Here is a 15,819-nt window from a genome sequence, read left to right on the forward strand (position 1 = left end):
CTCCCTATAAGGGATCCGAACCCGTGGCCCTGGTGCTATCAGCACCGCACTCTCCCGAGTGAGCCACGGGCCGGCCCCTAGCCCATCAATTCTATTTGACTTTGAACTGGAGGTCTTAGCCAGTACCGTAAGGCATGAAAAAGACAAGATAGCCCGATTGGAAAGGGAGAAGTAAAACTATCTTTACTCTGAGAGGACTTTATTGTCTATACAGAAAATCCAACAAAACCTTAAAAATAAAAAGCTACTTAAATTAAGTGAATTTAGCAACTTTGCAGGATATATGATCAATCTACAAAAACCAGTTGTAGGGCTGGCGAGTTAGCTCACTCGGTCTGAGTGCGGCGCTGATAACACCAAGGCTCGGGTCCGCATACCAGCAAGCCGCCCCAAAAAAGGAAAACCAAAAACCAATTGTATTTTTATGTATTAGCAAGAAGAATTAAAAATTGAAATAAAGGGCCGGCCCGTGGCTCACTCGGGAGAGTGCGGTGCTGATAACACCAAGGTCAAGGGTTCGGATCCCATATAAGGATGGCCGGTTAGCTCACTTGGGAGAGTGTGGTGCTGACAACACCAAGCCAAGGGTTAAAATCCCCTTACGGGTCATCTTTAAGAAAAAAAAAAAGAAATTGAAATAAAAAACCAAAATATCCATAGCAGCATCAAAAATATAAAAGAAAAAAAAAAAAGAAATTGAAATAAAAAACCAAAATATCCATAGCAGCATCAAAAATATAAAATAATTAGGGATAAATCTGACATAAGATGCTAAAGACCTACACAATAAAAGCTACAAAATATTTTTGACATAAATTAAAGAAGACCTAAGTAAATGGGGAGATATACTGTGTTTATGAGTTCCAAGACTCAGCGCTGTTAAGACGTCATTACTCCTCAGCATAACGTTTAGATTGAATACAATCCTTGTCGAGATCTCAGCAGGATTTTTTTAGAAACTGAAAAGTTGATCCTAAAATTGAGAGGGAAATGCAAATTACCTAGATGAGCCAAAAACTCTGAAACAGAACAAAGGTGGAGGACTAATACCACCTGATTTCAAGAATTATTAGGGCTGGCTGGTTAGCACAGTGGGCTCGAGCATGAGGTTATAATACCAAGGTCAAGGGTTCGGATCCCCATACCAGCCAGCAGTCAAAAGAACCCCTCCAAATTATTATAAAGCTACGATCATTAAAACAATAATCAAAACAGGATGGTGTTGGTGTAAAGACAGACAAGTAGATAAATGAAACAGAATATATGAGGGTACTTCAAAAAGTTTGTGGAAAAATGAAATTAAAAGACAATTATGAATCTTTCCACCAACTTTTTGAAGAGTCTTTATATATACCAGAAATAAACTTAAACATCCTTGTATATGGACAACTGATGTTCTTTTTTGTTGTTGTTGTTGGACGGCAGGGACAGGGGTGGAACCCTGGACCTTGGTGTTACCTGCTCCATGCTCTAACCAACTATGCTAACCGGCCAGCCCAGGTAACTGATTTTTTGATAAAGGTTCAAAGGCAATTCAGTGGAGAAGGGATATGTTTTTCAATAAATGGTGCTGGAACAACTGGATATCCACATGCAAATAGTCAGCTTGGATCCCTATCTCACACTAGGTATGAGAATTAACTCAAAATGAATCATGGACCCTTTAAATATAAAACTTAAAGAGATAAGATTTCTAGAAGAAAACACAGGCGAAAAATCTTTGTGACCCTACATTAGGCAAAAATTTCTTAGATACAACATCTAAAGTATCATCCATAAAATAATAAATCGATAAGCTGGACTTTATCAAAACTAAAAATTCTGCTCTTCAAAAGGCACTGTTAAGGGCCAGTCCGTGGCTCACTTGGGAGAATGTGGTGCTGATAACACCAAGGTCATGGGTTCGGATCCCATATAGGGATGGCCGGTTAGCTCACTGGCTGAGCGTGGTGCTGACAACACCAAGTCAAGGTCCCCTTACCAGTTGTCTTTTTTAAAAAAAGGCACTGTTAAGAGAATAAAAAGCCACAGAATGAGAGAAAATCTTTTAAAAATATACATCGAATAGAGGACTTGTATCCAGAATATATAAAGAACTCTTAAAACTCAATAATACGAAAACAGGGGCTGGCCAATTAGCTCAGTTGGTCAGGGTGTGGTGCTGGCAACACCAAGGTCAAGGGTTCAGATCTCTGTACCAGCCAGCCACCAAAAAAACAAAAAAAAAACAAAAAAAGAAGAAAGAAAGAAAAGAAAACGAACAACCCAATTTTTTTTTTTTTTTTTAAAGATGACTAGTAAAGGGATCTCAACCCTTGGCTTGGCACCATGCTCAGCCAGTGAGCCAACCGGCCATCCCTATATGGGATCCGAATCCTGGGCCTTGGTGTTATCAGCACCGCACTCTCCCGAGTGAGCCACGGGCCGGCCCAAACAACCCAATTTTTTAAATGGACAAAATATTTGGACACTTCATCGAAGAAGATATACAGATGGCAAATGAAAAAAGATGGTCAAAAATCATTAGTAATTAGGGAAATGCAAATTCAAACCACAATGAAATACCATTACACACCTACTAGAAAGGGTGAAATTAAAAAGACTGATCATGGGGCTGGCCCGTGGCTCACTCGGGAGAGTGCGGTGCTGATAACACCAAGGCCACAGGTTCGGATCCCATATAGGGATGGCCGGTTGGCTCACTGGCTGAGCGTGGTGCTGACAACACCAAGTCAAGGTCCCCTTACCAGTTGTCTTTTTTAAAAAAAGGCACTGTTAAGAGAATAAAAAGCCACAGAATGAGACAAAATCTTTTAAAAATATACATCGAATAGAGGACTTGTATCCAGAATATATAAAGAACTCTTAAAACTCAATAATACGAAAACAGGGGCTGGCCAATTAGCTCAGTTGGTCAGGGTGTGGTGCTGGCAACACCAAGGTCAAGGGTTCAGATCTCTGTACCAGCCAGCCACCAAAAAAACAAAAAAAAAACAAAAAAAGAAGAAAGAAAGAAAAGAAAACGAACAACCCAATTTTTTTTTTTTTTTTAAAGATGACTAGTAAAGGGATCTCAACCCTTGGCTTGGCACCATGCTCAGCCAGTGAGCCAACCGGCCATCCCTATATGGGATCCGAATCCTGGGCCTTGGTGTTATCAGCACCGCACTCTCCCGAGTGAGCCACGGGCCGGCCCAAACAACCCAATTTTTTAAATGGACAAAATATTTGGACACTTCATCGAAGAAGATATACAGATGGCAAATGAAAAAAGATGGTCAAAAATCATTAGTAATTAGGGAAATGCAAATTCAAACCACAATGAAATACCATTACACACCTACTAGAAAGGGTGAAATTAAAAAGACTGATCATGGGGCTGGCCCGTGGCTCACTCGGGAGAGTGCGGTGCTGATAACACCAAGGCCACAGGTTCGGATCCTATATAGGGATGGCCGGTTTGCTCACTGGCTGAGCGTGGTGCTGACAACACCAAGTCAAGGGTTGAGATCCCCTTACCGGTCATCTTTAAAAAAAAAAAAAAAAAAAAAAAAGACTGATCATGCCAACTACGGGTGAAGATGTATAGCAAGAGGAGCTCTCGGACTCTGCCCGTGGAGATGCAAAATGGTACAGCCACTCTGGGGAACAGTTTGGCAGTTTCTTAAAAAGTTAAACATACCCCTGCCATATGGCCCAGCCATCCCGCGCCTAGGTATTTGTCTAAGAGAAATGAAAGCACACATCCACACAAAGACTTGTGTGCGAATGTTCACAGCAGCTTTATTTAATAGCCCTCTAGTGGACTGAATTATGTCCCCCCAAACTCACTGGAGCTTGAACTGTGTCCCCCAAATTTTATGTATTAGAAACTTGGTCCCCACTGTGGCTGTTAAGAGGATGGGAAATCCTATCATGTTAATTGAAAGATGGAGCCTTGAAGAGGTGATTGGATTGTAGGACCCTGCCATAATGAATGGACTAAAAATGGGGCGTCGTTCTGAGGGCTTTAACAAGAGAGTGAATGAGGAGGTTGCTCTCTGCTCTCTCTGCTTCCACCATCTTGCAACATGAGACCCCTGGGTCACTGATGGACCACCAGATGGACTTTGGACTTCTCAGCCTCAGAAACTGTAAGCAATAAATTTCACTTTCTTATACATCATCCCGTTTCAAGTATTTTGTTATAAGCAACACAAAAATGGACTATTACAAGCCCCTAACCAGAAACAACCTCAATATCCATCAGCTAATGAATGCGCAAATAAATAGTGGTATATCCACATAATGGAGTGCTACTCGGCAATAAAAAGGAATGAACTGCTAATATATGCAACCACAGGGATGAATCTCCAATATTTATGTGGAGTGAAAGAAGCCAGACAAAAGAGAGGACCTACTGTATGACTCCACTGATATAAAATTCTAGAGCTGGCCGGTTAGCTCAGTTGGTTAGAGCATGACGTTATACTACCAAGGTCAAGGATTCAGATCCCTGCGCTGGCCAGCCTCCAAAAAAAATAAATAAATAAAAAATCTAGAAAATGTAAACTATGCTATAGTGATAGGTCAGTGGTTGCCTTGGAACGAGGAAGCGGAAGGAAGGGAGCCAAGTACAAAGGGTGCTTTCTGGAGTTTATTGCACATTTTGGTACGTCTCATGTTGATCGTAGTGATGGTTTCACACATGCAGATGTATGTCAAAATACACTTTATTTTATTATTTATTTATTTATTTATTTTTGTCCTTTTTGAGGCCAGCCGCACCGCGCTCAGCCAGTGAGCGCTGTGAGCGCACTGCTCATCCCTATATAGGATCTGAACCCACAGCGGGAGCGCTGCTGCGCTCCCAGCGCCGCACTCTCTCAAGTGCACCACGGGCTCGGCCCAAAATACACTTTAAATATGTGCAATTTATTGCATGACAATTACACCTCAATAAAGCTTTTTATTTTTTTTTTTTTACACAAAGGCAGCACAGGATATTGCAGGTTTATTTTAGTGGGAATCCTCCCTCCACCCTATCATTAAAAATATGCCTCTCCATAAACCACAGCCAGTGGTGCCATCTGTCTCAGTACTAACCCTGACTGGAGGCTGCATTGTGAGCCCCATTACAACCATTTGTAGTCAGGATCCACATTCAGATGATTACAATCTGAAATCTGCAATTTGAGCCAAATCCATTGGCCAGCACCTGTAACGGTGCAAACGTACCAGCTTTTTTTAGGGAATTCTCTGGCCAGGGTGACAAGGGCATCGCCCCCCTTGTAGTGCCCCTTCCCTGGATACTGGGAGACCTTAAAATCACAGCAAAGCAATTCCTACTACTCCCGAAGAACCTACAAAATTTCAGGAAGAATGAGATATTTACAATGTCTTGGAACTTTACCTGGTCAGAGCTTTCCCAATTTGGAGGCATGATACTTCCCTCTGAGGTCAAAACTGCCTCTGCAGAGGCACAGCAGCACCGTCACAGCAGCAGATTGTCCCAACCCTGGGGCTACTCTCAGTGCTGCTCAAAATCACTCAACAAGAACACTATTCAAGTATCCTGTGTTCCTTCTGTATTGTTGCATAACAAATTACCAGAAACATAGCAACCTTAACAACACAAGTTTATTTATTTATTTTATTTATTTATTTATTTTTTTTTCAAAGATGACTGGTAAGGGGATCTTAACCCTTGACTTGGTGTTGTCAGCACTACGCTCACCCAGTGAGCGAACCGGCCATCCCTATATGGGATCCGAACCTGTGGCCTTGGTGTTATCAGCACCGCACTCTCCCGAGTGAGCCACGGGCCGGCCCAACAACACAAGTTTATTATCTCATGATGGTTTTGTGGGTCATGAGCCTGGACACGTGGTAGCTAGGGTCTCACAGTCTGCAATCCAGGTATTGGACAAGCTATGGTCTCGTCTGAGGCCCAGGGTCCACTTCCAAGCTTATTCAGATTGTTGCCAGAATTCAGCTCCTGGGGGTTGTACGGCTGAGGTCTCCGTTTTCTTGCTGGCTGTTGGCCAGAGATGACTCTCAATTCCTAGAGGTTGTCCTCGGATCCTAGCTGCAGGGCCCCCATAGGCAGTTTGCACATCTCTCTGATGCTTCACATTTTTAAAAATGGCCCACCTGATTAGGTCAGGTCTGCCCAGAACAATCTCTCTTAGATGAATTCGAAGTCAATCGATTGGCAACCTAATAGCCCATCATATCCATGGGTTCTGCACACACTCAATGGGAGGAGACTGAACAGAGTGTGCACTAGGGGGCAGGAATCTTGGTGGCTGTCTTAGAGCTCTGCCTACAACGTGTGCCCTAGAAAGGCCTACTGGACCTAAAATCAATCACTGCACACGGAACAGAGGAGGAAAGGAAACTGACGCCACGGAAAGACTTTTAAAGCAAGTCTTTAGCAGACACCGAAGCATTGCCAGTGTCAGAAAATCACTCCGGAAGCCAAAGTTCAGAGACAAAAATAACCAAAGATGGCAGAAAAAATTCAGCAAAACTCAAGACGAGCTGGTCATTCATGAAATGTCTCAAGAGGAAAAAGGGGACTGTATGTGTTTCTTATGGCTGCTGTAACAAATGACTACAAACTTCATGGCTTAAAACAACCCAAATTTATACCAAGATCCAGGATTCAATCCCTGTACTGGCCAGCACAAAAAAATTTAAAAAAGGAAGAAAAAGAAAAAGAAAAAGAAAAAAAAATACACAAATCTGTTATCTTACGGTGCAGAACGTCAGAAGTCCAAAACCAGTTTCACTGGGCAAAAGCCAAGGTGCTGGCAGGGCTATTTCCTTCAGCTTGTGATGGTTGCCGGCTTTCCTTGACTTTGACCATGTCACCCTCTGCTCTTCTGTAGTAGTATCTCCTTCTTATAAGGACCTCTGTGATTATGTCGTTGGACCCAGCTGGATGACCCAGGCTGATCTCTCCACCTCGAGATCCCTAACTTCACCACATCCGCAAAGTCCCTTTTGCCACGTAAGGCAACATTCCCAGGTTCTGGGGATGAGGACGTGGATATCTTGGGGGACTGTCATTCAGCCCACCGCAGTGACGAAAACCAGAGTCCTGGTTTTTACAGAACACTTTGGAATTCTAGAAAAATGGACATAATAGCTACAGAGGTAGGGGGAGAAATAGGATCCTAGAAAAATTGGCAGTTTTTTTTTTTTTTTTTTAAAGATGACCAGTAAGGGGATCTTATCCCTTGACTTGGTGGTGTCAGCACCATGCTCTCCCAAGTGAGCGAACCGGCCATCCCTATATAGGATCCGAACCTGTGGCCTTGGTGTTATCATCACCACACTCTCCCAGGTGAGCCACGGGCTGGCCCCAAATTGGCAGTTTTAAACCAAATGAAACCCATGTTGTGTCTGAGGGTGAAAGGAACTGGGAATGAGCAGTGTCACTGTTGACCTAACACAATCCACACTTCAGACTCGTCTTCTAGATGTCCAGAGAACCAAAGTACAGCCACACAGCCCCTCCCTGTGAGGAAAACCTGGAGACAGAAACACCCTCTGTGGCTTTGTCCCTTACTCTCTGTACCCCCCAAGTGAAGAATTTTGGAGTCAGAGATGTCACCCTATGTTAAAATGACTTCTTAACTCCCCACACCTTCTGAGATCATCCATATCATAAAATTTACTAACCAAAATGTGTCTCATGCCATCTCTCTCCATATCTCAGTAAATCTAAGACTGTCTTTTTTTTTTTGCGTGTGGCAGATGACCACTATGGTGATCTGAACCCTTGACCTTGGTGTTATCAACACCAAGCTCTAACCAACTGAGCTAATCGGCCAGCCCCTAAAATGGTATCATTTTCAGATGCACCATTATTTTATGTACCTGACAATTAATTATAAAATGCCACCAACTCCAAGACACATCGTGATTTCAGAGATGTTAAAATAGAGGAGGGGGATATCCATCTTAGAATCAATGAATAAGGGCTGGCCAGGTAGCTCAGTTGGTTAGAGCATGATGCTGAAAACACCAAGGTCCAGGGTATGATCCTTGTACCAGCCAGTCACCAAAAATCAGTGAATATATTTTGATTCAAGATGCACTTAAGCCCTTCCTCCTCTGTTAACCTGTTAGGTTGTGATCCCCTGAACAGTCAGGATATAGGATTAACTCTCTAGCCTGAGGCATCCAGCCATCCCTCCTGAACTGGAGCTTTCTAGCCTTACTGACTTCACTGAAATCCCTACCCCACGCCCTGCTATTTCCATGAGCTCAGTACAATACAAAATTCTTCTGTTTTCCTTTTGGTTTGGGGGGGGGGGGGCGTTGGTGCTGGCCGGTAGGGGGATTCAAACCCTTGACCTTGGTATTACAACACCATGCTCTAACCAATACTTGTTTTCCTGGGGACGTGCCATGAAGTCAGACTTATTTTGCCCAGTTAGTTAAAACCAGGTTCGATCTTGTGAAGCCCTTTTCCTAAATTGCTTCACTATTCTTTGAGTCCCAAAGTAGAAGAAACCCAAATGGTAATTGTATCCAAACAGGCTAGCAGTGGAGGGGCTTCAAAGAAATGCATTGGTTTTTTTTTTTTTTTTAAAAAAGATGACCGGTAAGGGGATCTTAACCCTTGACTTGGTGTTGTCAGCACCATGCTCACCCAGTGAGCTAACCGGCCATCCCTATGTGGGATCCGAACCCTTGGCCTTGGTGTTATCAGCACCGCACTCTCCCGAGTGAGCCACAGGGCCGGCCCAAAGAAATGCATTTTGACTCAAAATAGATTCATTGATTCTCAGATAGACATTCCCCCCAGGAATCCTAATTCCAACCAGAGCTCCTTATAAGACCCCAACTTCCCCAATATTCTCAAAATATGTATTATATAGTTTTGTTCCAGATTTTGGTTCAATTAGTACAGGAATATTACTTTATTATCCCAAGCTCCTACTCTGGTGACTTAACCAGGATGCATTCCACGGACAGCAAAGTGTTTCCATGGGGAGATTCCTGCTCATCCTGTTTTCTTTGTCGCGCTCTCCAATTTTTGCCTTCAAGATCCCAGGAGATTTGGGCCCGGATTCCTCAAGATTACAACAAAGGGTAATATTGTCTTCTGGCCATTTTAAACTTGTCCAGTATGTTAAAGACTTTTACTGCCTCTCCCTCGATGGATGCCAATAAAGAAGAGTTTTCTACTTGGTTTAGCCTGTCACAAAAGCTTCAAAGAGAAAAATGTCCTTTGCTTTGGGCATGCTATTTCTGCAAGAGAATATCTGTCTTCGAGGTCCCTGGACCTAGTAAAATGGTCACTGGAAGATGGTTAAATTCTTCCATTGTTACATGCCTGCCACAGTTGAGCTAGCTGGCACTTAGATTCATTACCTCGGTCAGGGGAAACTGAAGCTTTTTTCTGCTTTAAGCAAGTTTGGGCTAAAGCTCTAGGGTTGGGTCTCCCTGGTTACAGTAAGTCTTTTATTCTTTCTTACCATTAAAAGGAGGAGGGGGGAGGCGGAGGGAAGGGGTGAGGATGGAGGGAGGAAAGCAGGAGCAGCTGCAGCATCATCTTTGGGTACCTGAGCCAAGTTGTGAAGGACTGCTCGGTTGCCTGTTAGAATACACCCTTGGAAAGAGCTGATTTGGGTCCTTTTTTACATTCAAGTCCTGGAATAGGCATCTTCCACTTTTGTCCTAAATTCCCTTCACTGTTGCTGCCACATGGGCAGCCTCCTTTCTCATGTCTACGTAGCCAAGCGTGGAACGTTCCTCGTCTGTGCCCACTGCACTGCTGTGCTCGAAGCCCTCTGTTCAGTCTGGGCTCTCCACGCATGATGCGGGCAGGTGGGGCACCTCCCCATTGCTTTACAGTTACCGTCGTCTGCCAAAATCCAGAATTGACCTGAGAAACACCCAGTTCTAAAATCCTGACTTCATATTTACGTTAAAGGGTCCCTCCAGCCATGCAATCTAGAACATGCGTCGTATGTTCTCCGCTTAAGGTAGAGAAACTCGGGCCGGCCCTTGGCTCACTTGGGAGAGTGCGGTGCTGATAGCACCAAGGCCACGGGTTCGGATCCCATATAGGGATGGCCGGTTCGCTCACTGGGTGAGTGTGGTGCTGACAACACCAAGTCAAGGGTTAAGATCCCCTTACCGGTCATCTTTAAAAAAAAAAAAAAAAAAAAAGAAAGGGTAGAGAAACTCCCTGTCGCTTTCACTATGGTCTGTGCAGCAGCTGAACTTGCCATTACCAGAGCTTGTTAATATTCACATTTATTCTCTTTTGCTTCTGGAGTTGTTCACGATTAGGAGCAACTGTCAAAACACTGATGCTTTCTTACCTCTGTAGGAGTAAAAATGTAAGTAAAAAGTAAAGGGTTTTTTTTTTTTTAATACTGGGATGTGTAAACAAGCTTTGGCTTTAAAGAATAAACAGCGAAAGCAGAGGCCACCTTTTTCTAGGCCACTTTTCTTTTGTTTGCAGTGTCCTCTTGCAACTCTTCCTGATGTCCCTTTCCGCTGAGGATTCCACGGAGGACAGGCCCGGAATTCAGAAAAGAGTCTTGGAGACTGGCAGGATGTCTTTTGTACCCAGATAATATTTTGCGCTCCCCCAGATGGCCACTTGATGGCGCCAAAAGGTTTACTCTTCACCCTGCTTCCGCCTTTCACCCTCCTGCCCATACGCTGGTACTTCAAAAAAATTCATGGAAAAACTCACATAATCTTTTAATTCTGTTTTTCAGAAAACTTTTTGAAGTACCCTAGAATGTTTACTGATCCTGTTTGAGTAACCCAGTTGCACAAAGCCAGGAGAAGGATTGTCAAGACCAAAAGGGCAGCTAATACTCGTTTTTGACGGCCTTTTTGAAAAATAATCTAGTTTAATTTTATTCAGGTGAACAAAGGTTAGGGCTTTTAAAACGATCTGGTCATCCTGCGCACTGTTTCAGAACAGACAGACGCATGCCTGTGTGCAAAAGTCACCAGCAGCAAAGGGCCCCCTACAGAGGTTTGATTTCCAGAATTGGTCAGCTCGGTCCACTGAGCGAAGGGGCTTGTGCATTTCTGGACAGACTGTAAAGGAAGTTGGAAAAGCTACAAAAGCAAGTTAAAATGGCACTCAAGTACCGTTTTCCATCCAATCAGTTGGCAAAGCTCAAAAAATTGGGTACTGACATACGGCACGGGGACAGTCGTCAGAAAAAGTCCTCTCCCATGGTGCTGGTGGGAGTCTAAACTGGAATAAGATCCACGGAAGGCAATTTGGCAACAGCTGGCCAAATTACAAGTGCACATTCCATTTCTAGGAATGTATCCTCTTCACACATTTGAGTGTCACCACCATGGAGCAATTGTTATAAGATTGCAAAAAATAGGGCTGGCTGGTTGGCTCAGTTAGAGCAAGGTCAAGGGCTGGATACACATACTGGCCAGCTGCCAAAAAAAAAAAGACTAGAAAAAACATTTAAAATATCCATAATGTGGAACTTGTGAAATAAATTATGAACATCTATATAACAGAATACTGTGTAAAAAGAAAGAAGCTCTGGGGACCCCACCAAAGACCACTGCCCAGGCCCCCCATTTGTTCACCGCTTGTGAGGCCCTCCAGCCATCAGTAATCGCTTGCTCCAGCTCTTGCCAGGTGACCATGGTGACTTCTTCTCCATCAGGTATCAAAGTCAGCCTCCGGCCTACATGTTCCTGACAATAACAGAAAACACACACCCACACACACCCTAGTTTAATCCCAGGAAGCTTTAGGTACAGACCCAGGCTAACAGGATTGGGTGGGTCCCTCCACCGCCCTACCCCCAGGGAGAATTCATTGTTTTTCAAGGGACTAGCAAGTCTGGCTGGTTCTCAGTCCCATGTGGGCCCCAATAGAGTGTTGGGCAGGGATGGAAAGGATTTCCCCATTAATCTGGGAGCAGAGCCCAGAGAAGCAGAGGGCACCCACCACCCTGCCCTGGAGGAATGCAGGCTTCCAGAGTGGGAGTCTGGACAAGCCCTGGAGAGAGGGGCCAGGCTGAGGACAACCCTTCCCCCCAGTCCCTGGAGGCCCCTTTCCCACAGAACTGGCCCATATTACCAGGAAGCCCTCTCGGTCTTTGATTAGATTCTCTAGGTCATCCATCCTCTGGAGGAGCTCCTGGAAGAAGAGTTCAGACATGGAGGATCACAGCAGCCCCACCCATGGCCTCTACACGCACATGCAACTGACTCAGCGAGAGGAGGGGGAGGTCTGAGGGGGAGGTCTGTGCGCAGCTCTTAGGGGAAGGCAGGGTTTCTACTTGTTTTTTACCTGGCTGGTAAAGCCGGGCTCCCACTTCTCTTCCCAGCCAACAAGGGGAAAGGAGGCGGGGTGCGGTGGGAGTAGTACTGGGGGACAGCATGCCAAGTGAACGCTTATGCAGAGGTGGCAACCTCTGGCCCTGGGATTCATTTCACGCTAGCAGCTAATGAAGCATTCCAGCACTGTCGGACGAGGCCCACCTCACCTCTCAAGAAACAAAAAGTATTGGGCACTTCAACAGGGTCTGAACACCTGCGCCCGTTGAAGTAGAAAAAGCACCTCAAAAGAACCAAAGCGCCGGCCTGGTGGCGCACCGCTACAGTGCGCCGCTTGAGAGCGCGGTGGCGCTCCCGCCGAGGGTTCGGATCCCACATACAGACCGGCCGCTCACTGGCTGAGCGAGGGGCGGGCGCAGCGCCGAGGGTTGTGATCGCGTTGCCGGTCCCGGTCCGGTACGGGCGCGACACTGAGGGTTGCGATATGAGTCCTTTTTTTTCCCTGAAGAAAGAGATCTGCGTGTAACTGAATTTTCCCAGAGAACACAGGAGGGGGAAAAAAGCACAATCAATCAAGTAAGTTTTTTATGATCCCTATAAGCAAAAACATACTTCAGTTATGATGGATGGTGTTAGAGAGCAAATTAGATTGCATGAAGGCTGAGTACTAATGTTGATATTTACAGTGCTTAAATATATTGTCTGCCTTCTCTAAATGCAGCTCATTCATTGGTTTTATGTTATGAGAGAAATATCAGAATAATGAGCTGGGTTTTTTTCCTCCTGTCTTCATAGTTTAATATCATGCAACTGTTTATTAATAAGCTCCAAACCCCAAAGGATTTTTCTAATCCTATTCTAATATCAGACTAAATTTAATAAGATTCATTCTTCTCCCTACCACATATGCCTTATTCATTCATTTATTCAACTAATATTTATTGAGGGCCTTCTATAGTGACAGGACTGGGTTAGGCTTTGGGAATACAATGTTGAAATAAGACAGGCTTGGTCTCAGCCTGCAAATGGGGACAGACCAAAAGGGAAAGAAAAAAAAAAAAAAAAGAACCAAAGCATCTCAGCACAAAGATGTATAAGCTTGAGGTCATAGAAAAAAATATATCAGTGGTTACCAGGGTTTCAGTGGAGGAGAGAGGATGAATGGATGGATGGATGGATGGATGGAGGGATGGATGGAGGGATGGATGGATGGACGGATGGACAGAGGGAGGGAGGGAGGGATGAGTAGGGGAAGCAGAGGATTTTGGGGGCAGTGAAACTATTCTTTATGATACTGTAATGGTAAATACGTGACATTATGCATTTGGCAAAACCATAGAACAGTACAATAGAGAGAACCCTAATGTAAACCTCAGTTAATAATAATGTATCAATATACGTTCATAATTGTAATAAATGTACCACATGAATGTAAGATGTTAATAATGAGAGAAGGCCTGACCAGTTAGCTCACTTGGGAGAGCCTGGTGCAGATAACACCGCGGTCAAGGGTTCAGATCCCTGTATTGGCCAGCTGCCAAAACAAAAACAAAATACGTAAATAATGGGAGAAAGTGTGTGTGTGTGTGTGTGTGTGTGTGTGTGTGTGTGTGTGTGTCGGGGGGTTGGTATGTGAAATGTATGCTTTCTGCTCAGTTTTTCTGTAAACCTAAAACTGCTAAAAAAATAAGTCTATTACTTGAAAAACAAAAAAGCAAATTGCTAAAACTTGAGTTGCTCCTTATGACTTGTGTGCATTGCTAAGGCTGTTGTTGGAATCCTGCCGACGTAGCTGATTGTATTGCTAGGGCTAGGATCCACAGACCCTTCAAACCCCTTGTACAGACTGGGTCACAGACCCCTTATATGCCAGCCTGTGTCACCAGACCCCTCACATGCTTGGCTGGATCACCAGACCCCTCACATGCAGGTCCACGAGCTAGGTAATTGGGAAAGATCCCCAGAGCTGTTGGCAGATGACACAAGCTCAGTCCTCAGCTTCCTCGGTAGCAGCAGTGGCCTCTCAGGGCATCCCAGGGGCTCTGGCAGCAACAGCTCGTAGCAACAGTCTCCAGCAGCAGTAACGCCACCCCCCCCATGATCCCCCCAGGGGCAGGGGGGCGGGCACTGTGGATCAGAGTCACTCATCCTTTATACTTAAGTCCGATAACCCAGGACACCTGGGTGCAAGTCAGACAACCCAGGAACACCTGGGTGCTCACATGCATCCACAGGTAATACCCCAGGAACACCTGGGTGCACGTGCACAGTTACATATTTACATCAAGTGTCCTGCAAGATACCAAGCATCCGAGGGAGCCCTGACCATTTCCTACATTTTCCCTACACTTGTGCAAACCTCCAGAATCTAAGATTAGTCAAAAACACACACAAGGGTCAGCCCGTGGCTCACTTGGGAGAGTGTGGTGCTGATAACACCAAGGCCATGGGTTTGGATCACATATAGGGATGGCCGGTTAGCTCACTTGGGAGAGCGTGGTGCTGACACCACCAAGTCAAGGGTTAAGATCCCCTTACTGGTCATCTTTTATAACAACAACAACAACAAATAAAAACAAAAATAAAACACACACACACAAATACACGCAAAATCCAAGAAACCCCAGCACACTTTAAAGTTTGAAAATAAGGGCCGGCCCGTGGCTCACTCGGGAGAGTGCGGTGCTGATAACACCAAGGCCCCGGGTTCGGATCCCATATAGGGATGGCCAGTTTGCTCACTGGGTGAGCATGGTGCTGACAACACCAAGTCAAGGGTTAAGATCCCCTTACCGGTCATCTTTAAAAAAAAACAACCAAAAAAAAGAAAAAAACAAATAATGAGAATCAAGGCAGAAAAAGGCAGGAAAGGAAAAAAGCCGTGTGAGCCTCGCTTGCTTTTTTCTATTTTTTAAAATCGGAAGAGCTAAAGTCCTCCTACGAGCCCCCAGCCCGCTTCCCCCCATTTCATTGGCCCAAACCATGCCATGTGGGCAAGTGAGGGTGCTGCCTCATTAGCCTTGAGAGCTGAACGTGGCAAGGGAAAAGGCTGGGGATGAGCTCTCTGTGTATATTGGCTACTTTTTAGAATCAGCCTCTCCCCCAAATCATCCCACAACAACCTTGCGAGGTAGGAAGACTAGACATTACTTATTCCCATTTTACAGATGAGGAAACTGAGACTCAAAGCCCAGAAAGGACTTCTCCAGTCACAAAAAGTCCATGACTGAGCCATCCCTCCAATTAGGTTTCCTGGCTCCCACCTCTGCCCATGACGTGCCCAACAAAATATACAATCCTCGGAGACAGATCATTGTTTCTGGTATCCCTCTTGTGGCCCCCTCTTCCTTACTCCTCCTGGCCTTCCTTTTCCCTCCTGTCTCTTCTCAGCCTCTCCCTAGGCTTTCTTCCTAATTGCCCCTTCTTTTCCTTCCAGGTACTAACCCCCTGTCTGGCCCAATACACAAGTGAAACATGAGCACGTCTGTCATCTCGAGTTGACATGCACCATGTTTCCTGCTCTTCAGGGGACAATGCTTA

At 44.9% G+C, this 15,819-nt stretch overlaps 1 protein-coding gene across 1 annotated transcript in view; it reads right to left on the minus strand.

The window, feature by feature from the left end:
* Positions 1-12,124, minus strand: part of QRICH2 (glutamine rich 2) — a 38,043-nt gene extending 25,919 nt beyond the window's left edge. The window contains exons 1-2 of the mRNA XM_008594817.1: positions 12,080-12,124; positions 11,581-11,691 (exon numbers count right to left, since the gene is read on the minus strand). Of these exons, the coding sequence (XP_008593039.1) occupies positions 11,581-11,691; positions 12,080-12,124 (156 nt within the window). The remainder of the gene's footprint in view (positions 1-11,580; positions 11,692-12,079) is intronic.
* Positions 12,125-15,819: the final 3,695 nt, after the last annotated feature.

The sequence above is a fragment of the Galeopterus variegatus genome, unplaced genomic scaffold (genome assembly GCF_000696425.1).
Source record: "Galeopterus variegatus unplaced genomic scaffold, G_variegatus-3.0.2 Scaffold11642, whole genome shotgun sequence".
Lineage (NCBI taxonomy): Eukaryota > Metazoa > Chordata > Mammalia > Dermoptera > Cynocephalidae > Galeopterus > Galeopterus variegatus.